The sequence below is a fragment of the Peromyscus californicus genome, unplaced genomic scaffold (assembly GCF_007827085.1).
Source record: "Peromyscus californicus insignis strain IS unplaced genomic scaffold, ASM782708v3 Scaffold_4__1_contigs__length_199733344, whole genome shotgun sequence".
In the NCBI taxonomy this organism is placed as follows: domain Eukaryota; kingdom Metazoa; phylum Chordata; class Mammalia; order Rodentia; family Cricetidae; genus Peromyscus; species Peromyscus californicus.
In genome coordinates this window covers 52,844,749-52,862,333 of record NW_026294562.1, presented here as the reverse complement: position 1 = coordinate 52,862,333, position 17,585 = coordinate 52,844,749, and the positions used below count along the sequence as shown (strand labels likewise).

The 17,585-nt window shown below is 50.1% G+C and overlaps 1 protein-coding gene across 3 annotated transcripts; it reads left to right on the top strand.

Annotated features, from left to right (window-relative positions):
• Nucleotides 1-673: 673 nt before the first annotated feature.
• Nucleotides 674-17,545, top strand: Slc22a8 (solute carrier family 22 member 8). Of its 3 annotated transcripts, XM_052763249.1 has the most exons (12): nt 677-815; nt 2,394-2,477; nt 3,191-3,547; nt 11,385-11,488; nt 11,949-12,103; nt 12,613-12,781; nt 14,663-14,786; nt 14,975-15,090; nt 15,972-16,186; nt 16,512-16,620; nt 16,757-16,960; nt 17,047-17,545. In XM_052763249.1, the coding sequence occupies exons 3-12, from the start codon at nt 3,215-3,217 to the stop codon at nt 17,138-17,140; spliced, it is 1,623 nt and encodes a 540-aa protein (XP_052619209.1). In that variant the 5' UTR covers nt 677-815; nt 2,394-2,477; nt 3,191-3,214; the 3' UTR covers nt 17,141-17,545. The 3 variants fall into 3 exon arrangements, with proteins under 3 accessions (XP_052619211.1, XP_052619209.1, XP_052619210.1); XM_052763251.1 differs by lacking the exons at nt 16,757-16,960; nt 17,047-17,545 and adding an exon at nt 16,980-17,046 and having other exon boundaries at nt 674-815; XM_052763250.1 differs by lacking the exon at nt 677-815 and having other exon boundaries at nt 1,697-2,477.
• The last annotated feature ends 40 nt before the right edge of the window (nt 17,546-17,585 follow it).

The window sequence follows — 17,585 nt, the reverse complement described above, 5'->3', positions numbered from 1 at the left end:
GGGGTGAGGGGGAGAAAGCAAAACCAATTTCCATGTCCCAAATTTAAAATGCATTCAGCATGTAAGATTTCTCAAGTACATAATTTCTTTTAAAAAAAAATCAATTTGAACACATTGAATTTTAGGATCACAGCAGAGGCAGCCTGGGACAGAAGGTGCCAGGGAAGGAGTGACTAAGAAAGGTGACAAGAAAGGTGCTCATTTTGGCTTCCATCACTCTCACACCAACTCTATTATATACTTTATCTAGAGATGTCATGAACCCAATATACCATTAAATGAGAGGTTTCTGGTGCTTTTTTTTTTTTTTCAAAGCCACTTAACTAATGAAGAGAAGAGGCCCAGGGAGAGGTGATTTTTCTCCAAGGTCGTACAAGTGTATCATACAACACCCCCCAATAGCCTTGATCCAGGGATCAGGAACCGAAGCACATCCGCTGGGGGGTGGGGGGTGCTGCCTGGATACAGCGGCCCCTCACTGGGCAGCTGGGCTATGTATACTCTGGCTCAACCCCAACAGCCTCAGGGAAGTCACCAGGAGCCTTTAAACAACAACCCACTGGGACAGGAACAGACAGGCAACCCAGGCCAATTAGGAACCAGAAAAATCTCTAAGAGGGTGAACACCCAGAACAGGGCGGGGGAGCACGGGGGCTAGCTGTGTCCGCCCAGCTTGCTGCAAGCCTCACAGTCAAAACCTTCCTAAAACAACCCCTTGGCGGCCTTGGAGCATAATTTAATCTTCCTTTGATGACTCCAGATCTCAGCCTGCCTCAGGCCACTCGGAGAACATCAATAATTGCTGAGTCCAGGTGGTAAGCGAAGAGGAGGGACTGGAAAAGGGGTCATCAGCTGACCCTGCCCTGTGGTAGAGGGAGGAAGAACTGGCAGATACTTCAGCAGGAGGATCCCGGCCCTCGCTTGGGGGCTGGATGCCACCTTTAAGAAGGAGGCCCAGGAGGAGAACAGGAGACTTCTAGCAGACAAAACAGTGAACCCCAAGTGGGCCCCTCTCTGACCCCCCAGAGCAGGTGGGATAGGACATCTCCCAGGGGTCCCAGGAAATAGAAACAGCCAGCCAAAAACAAGCTAGTCGTGATTTAAAAGACACACCAGGTTAAGCCACTTTGCTAAGGAAGAAGCAATACAGTGCCCTGCGGAGTTCATAGACTACTGATTCAAACCAGAAGTGGCAATGCACACTTGTAATCCCAGCACTCAACGGGAGCCTAAGCGGGGAGAACCTGCCATGAGCTGAAGGCCAGCTTGAACTATGTATGAGATCCTGTCTCAAAAACCCGAAGAGGAGAGGGAGGTGGAAAGAGGAGAGGGAGAAAGAAAGAAGGAAAAGGAGAGAAGGGGGAAGAGAGAGAGAGAGAGAGAGAGAGAGAGAGAGAGAGAGAGAGAGAGAGAGAGAGAGCTTAAGGACAGAAATGAGCTTGAAGCCGCACCTCTGACCTACTTCCTGGCTGAGGACCCTAAGCAAGTTTCTTAACTTCTTGGTTTCCTGACGATGCCAGGCTAACAGTAGGACTAACCATGAGTTAGTCCTTGAACCAAGCTTCAAGTTGGCTGCTAGACGGTGTCTTAGATATAAGTCTGTGGGAGAAAAGACTAGAACATACCACAGAACTCCCTGCCCAGTTGGCTCTTGGGTGAGATTGAATGTACTTATTTGATTTGTGTTGGTTTGTTAGATTTTCTGTTTTATACAAGAAATGCATGTTATTAGATAATTAAACCATACTCAGAGAAATAAACAAAGCCATAGGGACTGCAGTTGGTCCCCAGAAAGAAGCAGCTGGAAGAAGGCGAGTGAGTCCATGGGTAGACGGAAGAACGGTCACTTGTGTCTGAGACTCAGACAAGAATGGCCCTGGTTTTTCCAGGAGGCCGAGGCATGGCATCTCTGAGACCATAAGGACCCGTGCTTGGGACTTTCTGTCTGGGTGTGCTCTAACACTCTCCACGCAGCTACTCAGGAGACAGCGGGCAGGAAAAGACAGTTGCAGGAATACTGCCTCTCTCACTGGTTCTTCTCAGCTCCAAGTCCTCTGACTAACAACTCAGAGGGGCCCTGGACCCTCAGACCAAAATCCCTTGCCAGATTCTCTCTCAGGAAGGGCGGCCTGGGCCACTCCGCCTTTTGCCCAGCCAGCAGCCCTCTAGGCTCTGCTGCTCTCCATTCCCCAGCCCTGTCTCCACCCCCACCAGCCTTGGCTGAGGCAGCCCTTTCGGGAGAGCTGGGCTTGGTGGGTGCACAGCATTCTCGCTGCCGGATGTTAATCCTCCAAACAAAGTCAAACATTAGCCCAGGAGACAGCTTATGCCTTATATAAGGCCCCCTGGGGGAGACGCAAACAGCCTGTTAGAGCTGAGCTGTCCTACCACAGCGGCCGGCTGCCGGACCCTAGGACAGAGCACGGGCCACCACCACATCCACCTCCAGCCCCACTGGATCCAGCCCCAGCCACCAGGTGAGACGGGATTGAAGGCCCCCAAGTCTAGCACCCAAGAACACCCCAAAACCAGGCCCTGCTTCCTCACTGTGACTAGTCAAACCCCTAGTGCCTTCAGTAACCTGCTTGGACTCTTCTGATACTCCAGCACGGGGGACTCACCCCAGGGAACAGCAAGGAGGCTTTGAACTTGGGAGGGTCCTTTCCAGCCCACACAGAGCAATACAGGAATGTGTATTATTCTCCCCCTCACCCACCTCCAAGTCTGGACCCTTGGTTCCTACTATGTGGCCTGTGCAGCCCCATGCATGCATACCTATAACATATAAGCACAGGGCCACATGCCTGCATTCACACAGCCTTCATGCTGCATCTTAAATGTGTGCATACTGTAGATATCTCTGCGCCCACACATCTGTGCGTGTGTGTGTGTGTGTGTGTGTGTGTGTGTGTGTGTGTGTGTACACTATTGGTATTTCACGTCCCTTCATGCAGCTGGGTATATCCTCATGCATCCACACACCAGAGCCCCCACATCTTTACACATACATACACACAGACATAGCTCCATACACATGCTCATACATGGAACTAGGTACATCTTCGTGCATGTGGTTCTATGTTGCTCCACAGGCCTATATCACACACACACACACACACACACACACACACACACACACACACACACACACACACAACACATCCCTCTTGGGCTGATGCCTTGCCTACAGCTTTGGTTCATCTTGCCTGGCGCCATGACCTTCTCCGAGATTCTGGACCGTGTTGGAAGCATGGGCCCCTTCCAGTACCTGCATGTGACCTTGCTGGCCCTCCCAGTCCTCGGAATAGCCAACCACAACTTGCTACAGATCTTCACAGCCACCACCCCTGCCCACCACTGTCGCCCGCCACCCAACGCCTCAATAGGGCCCTGGGTGCTCCCCTTGGATCCAAATGGGAAGCCTGAGAAGTGTCTCCGTTTCATGCATCTGCCCAATGCCAGTCTTCCCAATGATACCCAGGCGGCCACTGAGCCGTGCTTGAATGGCTGGATCTACAACAGCACCAGAGACACCATTGTGACAGAGGTATGTCTGGCACCCTCCCCCACCTTATCTTAGGTAGTCCCATAGACCCTACAGCACTTGTGGATAGGAAGAGAGGCAGGGGGCCTAGACTTCCTGGGATTGGAGGACAGAGGACTGGGCAAAAAGGAAGGATCCCAGTACTAATGAAGAGGAGCTGAGTGGTTTTGTTCCTTCATGCTCAGAGCCCAAGCACTCCTTCAACAATCCATGGGGGCATTGTTCTTTAGCTGGCACAGTACTAAGTTCCAGGGATTCAGAAAATGTACAGTCCCTGCTCCTGGTAGGGTGTTATAACCTTGTTGGATAGCATCAGTGGGTGAAAACACCACATGAAGAAGTGTAAAATGACTTGTTACCTCATGCTATGCTGTGACCTTGGACTGTGACCTACCACCATTGGACTGGTTATAGGGACAGGAAAGGGTGGGCACTGCAGGAAGCCCTTCTAAAGACGCAGCCCTGGAGCTGAGACCGGAACACCAGGCAAGGGTTAACCAGACTAGGAGGGAGAAGAGGAACATTCCATCCTGTGTAAAGCACTGTGTCAGGGGAGGGGGGTGTAGAAAGGGATTTCGCGGAGCAGATCCAGGGGGTGTCAGTCGCCCACACAGGTACTATGGCTTCAGTCACCCACACAGGTACTATGGCTTCACCTCCCAGTCATCCTTCTTGGAGGAGCTGATTCTCTCACTAGAGTTAAATCAAACTAGAACTAAAACTAGAGTTTAATCAAATCCTTCAATGAACTGACAGGCAGGAGACTGACAAGAGGAAGAGAGGAGACAGGAATGGTGTTTACTGAATGTCAACTGATTGCCAGGCATAGTTGGGTGCTTTGCAGATACTGTCTTGCTGCTGTCGAGGGTGAGGCCCTCAGTCCTGGGGAAGAGAAGTGATTGTTCAGTGCAGTGTACACGATCAGTTTCACGGCTGGATTTTAAAGCAAAATGGCCCTAAGTACAAAGTACAAGGGATGAGTTAGCTGTAAATTCCAGGGAGGCTTAATAAAGGGACACCCTGTGAGCCCCACAAGTGCAGGATCCAAACATTGCTTCACTAGAAGACCTTTGCCTTGCAAATACAGTCCCAGGTAGCCACTCTGTGAGTCTGGGCTTTCTGAAATCCTAAGGAAGGCAATGTCTTTAGCTCCATTTCACAGATGAGGAATGGAGGCTCAGCCCTGACTTTCTTCTGTAGGCAAAGGTAGGATTTGAATCCAAGACCATCTACACCATCTATATAATTATTCGTGTAGTTAACAAATATTTATTCTACAGAAAGCATTTGTAATATGCCAGACATATTCTAAACACCTTGCAAATGTTAACACTTTTGATCACATCTACTATTTTTCTGCTCTGTGTCAATCATAGCATTCAGATGATATAGCATCAAGTATCCAGAACATTGGGCACATTGGTGTTATGATGCAGAATGCTGAGGCCACAGAGTCAAAGAAGACACTAGTCTCCCAGGTGCTTACCTTTAGAAGGTACACAGATGCACGCCCCTAGGGGTCCAGTAGTTTGATGAAATCTGCATGGATTCACTGCTGTGTCCCCAGCACCTGGAATAATACCTGGCACAGAGGAGGGGCTCTGAGGAGTAACTATTTGTGGAAGGAATAAATAAATGTTCCATAATCTTAAGATTCTGAAAACCTTAAGATTCTGAAAACCCAATGGAGAGGTTTCTAACCAGCACAGGGGCCAGGAGGTCCTGTTGGAGTCAAGTCACGCTTGCTCTGACAGTAAAAGAGAAGTAAGAGGTAAGGAGTGAGCCCAAATGGGCAGTACACCCCAGATATGAGGCACAGAATGCCAAATGCAAAGTCACAGATGCACAGACTGAAGAATAGATAAGAACAGTGAGGCATGGAGGCTGTTGGACATGGGACAGGAGAGGACAGCAGGATGGCCTGGTGTGGTCACTAAGCCAAACGTGTGGCCTCTGTAACAAGGGAGTAGGAGCCATCGGATGTGGTAGTCTTCAAGAGGGAGTGTGGCAGGCTCAGGTTGCCATCTGAGGAGCCTCACTCCGCAGGATAGAGAGTGGCTTGTAGGGAGAGCTTTTGTCTACCAGCAGGGAAAGCTAGTAGGAAGCTGCATAGGACTCTGGGATGGAGGTGACACATAGATGGAATGGTGGGTTTAGAAACTAGAAGAGGACAGGGAATTGGAATCTGAGGACCTGGTGGCTGAACGGATGTGGGAGAAAAGAGCAGATAGGAAATCCAGGACATGCCCACAAGTTTCCCAGCGTGTGAGCGAGAGGAGAAAGTGAAGAAAGAGAGCGCTCGCAGGGAGTGATGAGATGCCTAGTCACGGACATGGCGTGTGAGTGCACAGGTGCCAGATAGATAGAGGTGTGTGCATGGATTCATTTCATCCTCACAGCCCTCGGAGTTTAGCACCTGGATTATCCTGTTTGCAGAGATGAGGAAGTTGGAAAACAGGTCCCTAGTCGAGGCACAACAGTCACACAGGGCAGAGTGGAGAACTCAAGTCCCTGAGGTAGGACTCTAGAGACCATGCTCCTTAAGGCTGCACAGAACCTGACCCGTAGTTCATGAGACTGGCTGTCCACCCTTCACCCCACTGAGAGAACTGGGTGGTCTGACTCATCTACAGATGCCCCACCCCACCCTGCAGGAGTTCCTCCAGGACAGGGACAGTATCTCTCCCACCTTTATCTGTCATCACAGGACTAGGTATGCAGTAGGTGCTTAAACAATGCTAAATACAGGATAAGTTCTTCCTGCAGAGGCACTGCTGACCACTGAGGAACAGCTTCCTCTCCAGGTCATTCCTCAGGTGGGCTTCCGGGAGCCATGCCAAGGGCAGAGGCTACAGAGCTTCATACACAGTCAAGCGTCAGTTCACCTTCGTGCCAGCCAAATTTCCAGTCACCATTACATTCCTTGAGATGATGTGAGTCTGCACAATGCAGGGGATCAGCAGTCCTCAGGGGGGCTGCACCCTTGTCCATGTCAGACCTCATTTAACTCTACATTAAGCTCTAATTCCCTGGGGACACAGCCATGACAAGCCCACAAGAAGGTTCTCCTACCCTGCCCAGCCACTGGAACATTAATGGCCAAACCCAACAACCAGAACAAACACAAGCGCTGTGGTCTTCTGTTCATTCAGCCATGGCAAATACAAGCTCCATCTGCTTGGGGTGGGTAGAATGGAGTTCTGCCTCCCATGTGATAGAGGCAATCAGGACTTTTCAGAAGGAGCTTTAACGAGGACATTAAGAGGAAACAAAGACCTTTCTTTTATGCCTGGAAAGCTCGGGAGCCTGGGTGCTGATCCCTAGGTTCTCAGGAGTATAACTCACAGCCACATACACTGACTCAGCCCACAGCCCCCTGGGCCTGGGACCAGCCTCAAGTGAGCAAAGTGCGCCTTTCAAAGGCCCCTGGGCTTCCGTTTGGCTTTGTACCCTCCTGTCCTGATTCCAGGGCCACAAGAAGTTCATGACCTGTACCCCAGGCAGGACCCTTGCAGGGTCCTTGGTCAACTACCTCTGACCTCCCGGTCCTCATCACCAAATCCCCAGGCTACCCAGATTCAGGACACTTACCGGTCTGTCTCTTGTGTTCAGTTCCATTCCTGCTCCACATCCCCACTGGCTGCCCTCAACCCTGCTTGAAGCACTCTCTGCTTCAACCTCTTCCTCAGCCTCCTGAGCAGAGTGGCCCTTCTCGTTCCTCCCTACCACCTTTCTGCTGTTCCAGGCCAGGCAGGAAGACAAGGTAGAGGTTTCTGTCATTTCCTTCCAGAACCAGCTCCTTGGGGCTTAGTTATGCCACCAGACTGGGAAAAGAAATCCAGTGCAGGACTAGGTTATGGAGAGCAAGAAGGCTGTGTAGAACTCAGTACTTGCTCCCAGGGTTGTTGCTATTATCACTATTCCCACCCATAAGAAAAAAGAAAGCATGTATGCCCAGGCCAAGGAGTCTCTCTTAAGCCAATAGGTAGAAATGCCACATGTATCTTCCACTTCAACTTCCTTATCAATAACAACATGGCTCCCCTCAGGTACAGCATCACACAGGAAGTGTGCTTTTTTGCTGCAAAGGAAGGAGGTGAAGTAATTTATGTGGGCAGTAGGTCCTTTCTTTAAATTTTCCTGAACGGCTTAAGACGGCATGTCATAAAATACCAGAACTCTCTCTAAACACCTCCCACCCCCACGACCGCCACGCTTCTCTCCCTACGCCCTCACTTCCTCCTGTATTCCGTTTCCTCCATTGCTGCCACACCATACCATGTAGATCTCCTTCCCTGTTAGAAATGTCTACCAGGATTACTGGACATGTTGGCTCACCTGGAGCTAGCTGGAAGATCTGGAGTCCTCATCCACCCCCATCCCACCTCACTTCCAGAAGAGAAAGGTAGAAAAGAACTCCTTGGGCTCTCCCCACACTTTATTTATGAAACACTCTTAGGAGGCATTTCTAGGGAACATTCTTCACTTCATTACACAAGTAATTCAGGATGTCTGGAGCAAAGAATGTGTGCTGGGATTAGCAGGAGATTAGAGCAGACAGGTTGACCAGGCCAAAGCATAGCCAGCCTTATAAACCTCTCAGCAGGGGAGTGAGTGTCCTTACCTAGCCAACAACAGGGAACCAGGGACTATTTAGCAAAATAGAAACCTAAAAGCCAATTTTGTCATTGGGAAAGGAGTGGGGAAGACTTGTCATGCACTTGTCGCAGTAACCTGCTCTGAGTCTGTTTCCTCACCTGTAAAACGGGAACATACAACATGGATGTTGTGAGGCTTAAAGAAATTAAAGTATAGAAAAATTTTAACTTATGACAGTGCCTGGTACAGGGAGCCCTCAGCAAACATCAGCTGTTACTATGCATTCAGAGGCAAGACAGTGAAGCCTATACTAAGGCAATCGTAATGAAAATAGAGGGCCTGGAGGGTAGGCTCAGCAGTTAAGAGCACTTGTTGCTCTTGCAGGGGACCTGCTTTCTGTTTCTGGCATCTACATGGCAGTTCACAACCATCCATCCATAACGCCAGTTCGAGAGAATCTGACATCCTCATCTGACCTCTGGAGGCACCAGCCACACACGGTGCACTTACACAGATGCAGGCAAAACACTCAATATACACAAAAGAAATAAATCTAAAAAATAGAAAAATCCATTCAAAAACAAATGCAGCTGGGTGTGGTGGCACACTCTTTTAATCCAAGCACTAGGTAGGCAGAAGCAGGCAAGTCTCTGTGAGTTGTTCTATATAATGAGTTCCAGGATAGCCAGAGCTATGTAGAGAACCCCTGTCTCAAATGTGTGTGTGTGTGTGTGTGTGTGTGTGTGTGTGTATATGCATATTAATATATATATATATATATTTGAATATATATATTTGAAACTTGAAGATCAAATGACTGTGGGGTGGGGTATCTGCAAACACCAGAGCCAGCAGAGTTTTGATCTGAGTGAGGCAAGAAGTCCAGTTCAACATGACTCAGTAACTTGTGTTGGTTCAAACTTCTAGAGTCTGATCTCAGGTAGTTTATTTTAGGCATATTTAAGTATAGTACAATTTTGGAAAAGTTTTCGTGACAATTAGCTCAATCTTGTGTGCACAATAAAGCTTAAGGCATCATGCATCAAAACTCTTAGTGATCTCTTCCATAAAGATGGGTTCTAGAGATTGGCTGAGAAACAATGCTCACAATAAGGGTCCAAGGCAGTGAGTGGTTCTCAACCTTCCTAATGTTGCAACCCTTTAACATAGTTCCTCATATTGTGGTGACCCCCAACCATAAAATTATTTCATTGCTACTTCATAATGGTAATTTTGCACTGTTATGAATCATAATGTAAATATCTGATATGCAGGATATCTGATATGCAGCCCCACAGGTTGAGAACCACTGGTCTAGGGAGAATGAGTAAAATAAGCATAAGAGTCTAGGGGAAGCCAGGTGTGGTGGTACATGCCTTTAATCCCAGCACCTGAGAGGCAGAGGCAGGTGGATCTCTGAGTTCAAGCCCAGCCTGGTCTACAAATCAAGTTTCAGGACAGCCAGGGCTACACAGAGAAACCCTGTCTCAAAAAAGAAAAGAAAAGAAAAGAAAGAAAGGAAGGAAGGAAGGAAGGAAGGAAGGAAGGAAGGAAGGAAGGAAGGAAGGAAGAAAGGAAGGTCTGGGGAAATCAGGTGTAGCCTGGCCCTCCAGATAGCACAGGTCACCAGGCTATTACTTACGTACATTCCCAGCCTTCTAGGTGGAAAATAAATTATACCTGTCTCCCTTTGAAGAGACAACCATGCATGTTTAACATTCCTGGTTTCCCTAGTGCATATCTGTGAGCACCAAGATATCATGTCCTCTACGGGGCAGGAGAGAGAGGAAGGAGTCAAAAAGGGGACACCAGCATGCTCTCTTATACGTGGGTTTCTTAGGAGTATAGAATCATATTTGTCAGAGGCCATGGATTGAGGAGATTGGTGTGGAGTGGACGCAGGAAAGCTACTCATCAATGGATACACAGCTGTAGGTGAATGGGAAGAATAAGCTTGAGTTCTGTTTGCACAGCAGGGTGATTATAATCCTCACAGTGCATTGAATATCAAAACAGCTGAACGGAGAAACTTTAAATGTATTACCACAAAAAAACATAAAGCAGGGAAAGTTAAGGACAGGTTTCCGTAGCATGATTTATTCTTTGCATGAATGTTGAAAACATGGCAGTGTTACCCACACGTGTAATATAGTTAGGATTCATCGATTCAAAGCCGTGTAAATTTCAAAAATAAAGATTTTTAAAAGCCAGGTCTGCCATTCGGTGTGCAAGGAACCTTACAATGAGTGGAATGACAAGTCCTGTTAAGTGTGGAATGTTCGTGGGCCGTCATCCAGGTAGTGTTTTCAAGTATGCCACAGACTCCAATGGCCTGAAGGCCAGAGGAGAGGCTGGGCTGCAGAAATCGGTTTGGGCTCTTCGGCATGAAGAGTAGGTGGCCGTGCCTTGGGGAAAGTGCCTTAGATGAAGAGCAGGATCCAGAGGGAGCCCTGGGGAAGCTAGCAGGATGGCGGCCCAGGGAGAAGAAGCGGGGAAGGTGGGGGCAAGAAGCAAGAGGAGAGCCAGAGGGAGGGGAGCCCAGGGGTAAGTCAGGTCAGAATGCGGAAGGTCTGTAGTGCGGTGACAAAGAAGCTATGGGTGGCTTGGTGAGCACAGCTTCCGTGTGTTGGTCAGGGCAGAACTGAGAAATGAGTGAAGAGGGTGCGTGGCCACGAGGGTTCTTGTTGAAGAGAACTGGAAAGTGTATAGGGAAGACTGATGGAGAAGAGCTGGGAGAGAAAGAGAGGAGGAGGAGGAGAGAGAGAGAGAGAAAGGGGAGGGAGGGAGAGAGGGAGAGACCAAAAGAGTAGACCTTAGGAGGAGAGGTGAGGTCAAGGATGCAGGTGGGGAACTAGCCTTGGAAATGTGGGGGAAACGAGGAGGCAGATTGGGAGCTGCAGAGCACAGATGGACTTTCAGTGGAAGGGGCTGAGGACAGAGGTCAATGGGGCAGCTGAGCAGACTCTGTAAACCATACAACAGGTCACACACACTTGAGAAATGCTATCATCAAGCGATCATGGGTCAAAGGCCTAAGGAACTCCCCCCCACCCACCCACCCCAAGGCAGAAAGAACTGGTGCTTGGGAGCCAAAGACCAGGCTCAGGGAAGCCAAGGCATCTGAGTGCATGCATGCGTGCCGCACGCACACATGCACGCGCATGTGAAGGTGCAGGCTGAGCATGGCTTGAGGGGACTGGACTGTGTTGAACTGGCATGGCCCTACTTTGCTCTTGTGCAGTGGGACCTGGTGTGCAGCTCCAAAAAACTGAAGGAGATGGCCCAGTCGGTCTTCATGGCAGGCATACTGATTGGAGGGCCCGTGTTTGGTGAACTGTCAGACAGGTGAGGCTCGGGAGCACATTCCACGTACATCCCCTCCTCACTCTGTTACGCCCATGTACCCCAAAGAAGCAAAAGCTGGGAGAGGTGGGAAGGATGATCCTCCCTGGGCAGATACCATTCCCTTGTCCCAAAGTCCTCTCAACCCAGGTTTTCAGACACAGGATTGTGGTTACATAGTGTAAAGCCAGGGCAGGTGGATTACTTAGAGATACGTGGTCTTTTGACCTCTGCTCGGTCAGCTAAGCAGAGGCAGAGGAAATAACTCATTAACTGCAAACTTGTTGACAAACAGCAATTACCAGCAAGGCTCTGTCTGGTGAGAGCGTTATATGCTCCACCTGGTCTTTGAGTGAGGATTGGGGGTTAGCCTTCAGCCCTTTGCCCCAAAGCCTGCAAAGTCACCCAATCTGGCAATCAGACGCGGTGGCTAACCTGGCCCTTCCTCTCTTCTGAGCTGCAGGTTTGGCCGAAAGCCCATCCTGACCTGGAGTTACCTAATGCTGGCAGCCAGTGGCTCAGGCGCTGCCTTCAGCCCCAGCCTCCCCGTCTACATGATCTTCCGATTCCTGTGTGGCTGCAGCATCTCAGGCATTTCTCTGAGCACCGTTATCTTGAGTGAGCCACAGCGGGGGCCCGAGCAGGAAGGCTTTGGGGAGCACCAGCCAAAAGCTGAGAGAGTGGGTTCGATTCAACCAGAGGCCTACCTTTGATTTCTTAAGATCCTTCTGAATTTCCCAGCAATCACAAACATAATGACAGCAGCTATGACGCTATAGGACTTGCCTTGGGTCTGAGTCCTCTGCTAGGCATATGGTCCTGTCCAGTGCATACGCAGAAGAGAGTGATACCATAGCTGTTTACAGATGGTGAAGTTGAGGTGCAAAGCAAGGGAAGTTACTTGCCGGTGGAGAGGCATATTAAGATTGAAGTGGGGCAGAGAGAGGCTCAGACTTGAGTCCTGTGTCCTTGAGTTTCAGACGCAATATCTGCAAAATGATGGTAATTGAATCCTTTAGATCAGATGAAGTCAGGTAGCTACTGGGAGGCAGAAGCTGATACCACTTCACAGGGAGGTGCCTGAGGCCTGGCGAGACCCTAATCTAGTCCTTGGGCTCCTCTCACAGATGTGGAATGGGTACCCACCTCGATGCGGGCCATCTCATCAACATCAATTGGGTACTGCTACACCATTGGCCAATTCATTCTGTCCGGCCTGGCCTATGTCATTCCTCAGTGGCGCTGGCTACAGTTAACTGTGTCTGTTCCCTTCTTCGTCTTCTCCCTGTTATCCTGGTATGTGGCCCTCTTCTGTTCTCCTCTCCACCCAATTCCACCAGGGACAAATAAGGGATCCATGCCTAATCTAGCTATCCAACTCCATCTGTCCCCAGTTCCCTTGCGCCAGAGTCAAGGAAGGCCCTCCAGGGTGGAGGAGTTACATGTACTGAGGCATGCTGTAAGAGAGATGAGGTGTTGGGGGCACTGGAAGCTACCTGCAGCTGAAGAAGGGGCATGAGCTGAGATGGGCAGGAGGGGGCTGGTCCATCATGAGCACAGAAATCCAGGGTGGCCTCAACTTCACGTGGAAGATGATGGAAAAGCACAGAAAGTGTCTGTGGGGCTGGCAGGCCTACCCAAATTTCTGTCGGGGAGGCAGGGAATGGCCCAGAAACACAGACCCACATGGTGAGGCCGAGGACAGAAGGGAGGGGGCTGTGCAGGCTGGAGGATGCTGGGAGAGAAATCTGAAAGACATTTTGAAGGAAGTATCTACAGCATTGGGAGATTTTCAGATGAAAAGTACAAAAGAATATCCACAGTGGAGCCTCAGCCTGGAAATCTATGAGAACTGAGGTGGTCTGCTGCGAGACGCAGAGAGGCCAGAGATCAACCTGTTGAACCCCAGTTCACACAGGAAGACGGAAAAACTCAGCCTGCATAACTCGCTGTTGAAGCCAAGCACTGGAAGTCACAAGCATTCCGAGGGAGACTGTGAAACCGTGGAGTAACTATTTGTAAATTATGCGTAATACCCCATCCTGGACATTAATTAGCGTTGTCTCTGGTCCTTGTCGCACCTCCGTTTGATGGGAGCGTTACTGTCCCTATCCAAAGATGAGAAAACTGAGGAAAACTCGGGGAAAGTGACATGGAAAAGTACAGACTCAAGATGGAACTTCAACTTGGAAATGAACATAGGAGTGTCGGAGATGAATCGCAATCTGAAAGGGAGGGTGGGACGAGAGAGTGGGGGCAGAAACGTGCAAAACCTGGGGTGGGAGCAGTCCGAGTCGGGAGACCGAAGGGCCAGGTGGTCAGCAGAGTACTGGTGAGAGCTCAGTGCCCTTTACCCCGTGGCTTGGGGCAGGCCTCACCCATTCTGAGTCTCAAGACTTTTCTAGATAAGATGGGGATGGCATTGCTGATTACCCTAAGTTTTGTGGGGCTAACCTACAGGAAGGCTTGCTGAGTGGGAGCCATTGCTGTCAGTATTCTCGGGAGACAAGGCTGGAGCCCTGGGCCCGGCCATGAAGCATGAGAGGAACTCCTTCACAGTCTTAGTGAGAGCAGGCTCACAGGACTGTCAAGGTAGAAACGAAGCTATATGTCCATGAGCAACAGACTCAAAAAGTTGGGATCAGGGGTCTGAAGCCAGGTATCAGTGTCCACCTGAGTTGAGATGGGCAGGAGGGGGGCTGGTCCATCATGAGCACAGAAATCCAGGGTGGCCTCAACTTCACGTGGAAGAGGATGGAAACGCACAGAAAGTGTCTGTGGGGCTGGCAGGAAGGCCCTAAAGGAATCCAGACCAAGGAAAGTTAGGGAAATAGAGGTAAATGACCCTCCAGCTGTCCAGTCTCAGGTATGCCATCCCCTCCCCAGGCTCCACCTACCTTAGTCTAGTCCTTGGGGCTCTTAACTAAGGAAGATATCCAACAACAGCCACCAACCTAGGTTGGGAGCATTGGAAAGCTGTTTTAGAAGTGCGGGGACAGAATGCTGGAATTTGTGCTAACTAGAGGCAGCCCAGATACAAAGATGCCAATGTGAAGTTCCGCAGAAAGTGCACGAGGCACCTGAGGTTTCTGGGCCTCCTATCCCATGACCCTGGATGCAGACATCTCAAAAGGGACTCTGGAACGGGAACCATTATGTTTTGACTCTGGCCCCCAGGTGGGTACCAGAGTCCATTCGCTGGCTGGTTCTGTCTGGAAAGTTCTCAAAGGCCCTGAAGACGCTCAAGCGGGTGGCTACCTTCAATGGCAAGAAGGAGGAGGGGGAAAAGCTCACCACTGAGGTAGGTGAGGAGGGATTGCAGTTGGGGCAGGAGCATGGGTCTGCCTCCCTTGCCTCTGTTTCCTTGGCTTACAGCTGTCTTCCATCTGCTCCCCCATTGAATCCTCTGGAAGAACTTAGACTTGAAACCTCCTTCCCTTCCACTGGCTAGGCCCACTAACAGCACCCTTCCTTCTCCTATGTCCCAAGGAGCTGAAGTTCAACCTGCAGAAGGACATCACCTCAGCCAAGGTCAAATACGGCTTATCTGACTTGCTCCGGGTATCCATCCTGCGCCGTGTGACCTTCTGTCTCTCCCTGGCCTGGTAACCTGCCCACCTCACCCTACCCACGCCCTGCACAGGGTTGATGAACAAGGAGGTGTCCATCAGGGCAAAGCCTAGGGTACCTGCAAGAGAAATCAAAGGAATACCTCCTGGGGGCCACCAAGCCCAGCTTCCATCCCAGAAGTCCCATATTCAGCTAAGAGTGTCTGCTTCCCTCTGAGGTCACACCACCCCACACAGGGCAAGTGCTCTGGACCCTTCAGTGCACCTCCTGGTGACAGAACTTTCTCCACAGTCAGCCTCTCTGCCCCTGAAGCCTAACTCTGCCCTCTGGAGCCACACAGAGCAGAGCTGACCCTGCAGGCTGCAGACTTTCAGGAAGCAATTCTATATCTCCCAAATTTCCTCTTCTGACTGATCCTACATCTTCCCCCAAGTCCTTTTGTGACCTAATTGTGAGACCATTTTCCATCCTAGTCTTCCCCAGGATCAAATTTGTCCCACACTTTGCCATAATTCTGAGAGAGGAGGAGGAATTATGTTCACACGGTTCACAGCTTGACTTTCACCTCTGCCTCTCTGGATGTTCCACTTCTACTGAACAAAAACAGATCATTTCCTGCCTCCTCTAGTCTCTGAGAGTCCCTCCAGTCCTGTTATTCTATGGAGCCAATCTTGGGCACCTTTGCTATGAACACCCTAGACCATGACCATGCAAGACATGACCAATCGATCCTAGCACTTTTCCTTGATTTCAGACACAATCTCATAAAACTCAACTGTACTCAAGAAGACTATATCAATCAGTTATAGATAACACAATAAGCAAAACTATTTATCATTCTGGTAACCCATGGACAGCTATGGGAAGAGATCTCAGCTTGGCTACAGATGCTGATCAATGCCTCTCTGTCTCTCAGGTTTTCTACTGGTTTTGCCTACTACAGTTTGGCTATGGGGGTAGAAGAATTTGGAGTCAACATCTACATACTCCAGGTCATCTTTGGTGGGGTCGATATCCCAGCCAAGTTCATCACAATCCTCTCCATAAGTTATCTAGGCCGGCGCATCACCCAAGGCTTCCTCCTGCTCCTGGCAGGAGGGGCCGTCTTGGCACTCATCTTTGTGTCTTCAGGTGAGAGGTTAAGGCTACCCTACGATCTTTTGGAAGAATCTGATACAGGCTGGAAAGTGACTTCCAGCTTTGTTAGCCCTCCTCCAATTCACTGTGCTGGCCTTAAACAGATTCCTATTTTTTGTGGGGCTCAGGTTACTCTTCTAGAAAACAATCCAATTGGCCAACATGAAAAAGCATTAGGAGTAGCAGATGGGTTTTTACTCACCTTTTCATATGAACTTCTGGGCAACCAAGCACAAAGGGAGACAAAGTCTGCTAAGGAGTGAAACCATTCAGGTGCTCATGAACACCGAGGCCCATCCTCCAACCCCTTCCCATGTAGAAATGCCGCTCGTGAGAACAGCACTGGCTGTATTTGGGAAAGGATGCCTGTCTGGCTCCTTCAGCTGCCTCTTCCTCTACACGAGTGAACTCTACCCCACAGTCCTCAGGTAGGTGATGCACCGGGGTCAGGGGCTAACAGATGGAACTGTAGCATCCTCCTCCTGCCCTCTACCCAGGGGTCCCAGGACTGTCCTTTAAAAGCCCTCTGCACAGGCTGCCAATCCCTTCTCTGACCCCTCCCAGGCAAACAGGTATGGGCGTTAGTAACGTGTGGGCTCGAGTGGGAAGTATGATAGCTCCCCTGGTGAAAATCACGGGTGAGGTGCAGCCCTCTCTCCCTAATGTCATCTTTGGGACCACGGCCCTATTGGGAGGCAGTGCTGCCTTCTTCCTGCTTGAGACCCTCAACCGGCCCTTGCCTGAGACTATCGAGGACATGCAAGACTGGTGAGTTCTCTGCCTCTAGCCCCCAGGACTCCCCTTTGAGCAAACAGGCCAGAGCTCCAGGCTTTTCCTAAGCTCTGTGTCTCTAGGCACCAGCAAGTCAAGAAGACAAAGCAGGAGCCAGAAGCAGAAAAGGCATCGCAGACAATCCCTCTGAAGACTGGTGGATCAGACCCAAGCTGAGAACAGAATCTTCTCCCCTGCCCTCCAGAGACCGATCCCAAGCAGGATCCTTCCAGGGCTTCTCAAGCACCTTAGGGCTTGGGGGAGACCCTGGGTGGGCCCATACTCTTAGAACAAAGATTTCTGAGAGTTCAGTCAAGGTATCTCCACCATCACCACCTCCACCGTCGCCCACAACCCAGACCTCACCTGTTCAAAGCTCTGACCACAAGGCTTCCCATACTCACCCCTGCACTCATCCTCCCTGCAACCCAGGGCCTGCCCTCCCATCTGCCCTTTCTGTATTGGCCACTTTCCTCCATTGTCCCATCTCCATTTCCCTTGAGATCCCCTAGCAGGTAGTTCTTTCCTCCCCCAAATTCTTTCCTTGGTGGGAAATTTCAATAAACCACAATGAAGAACTCAGGCCACGCTGCTTGGGAAAGGAGATGGGAAAGAGGGCTGG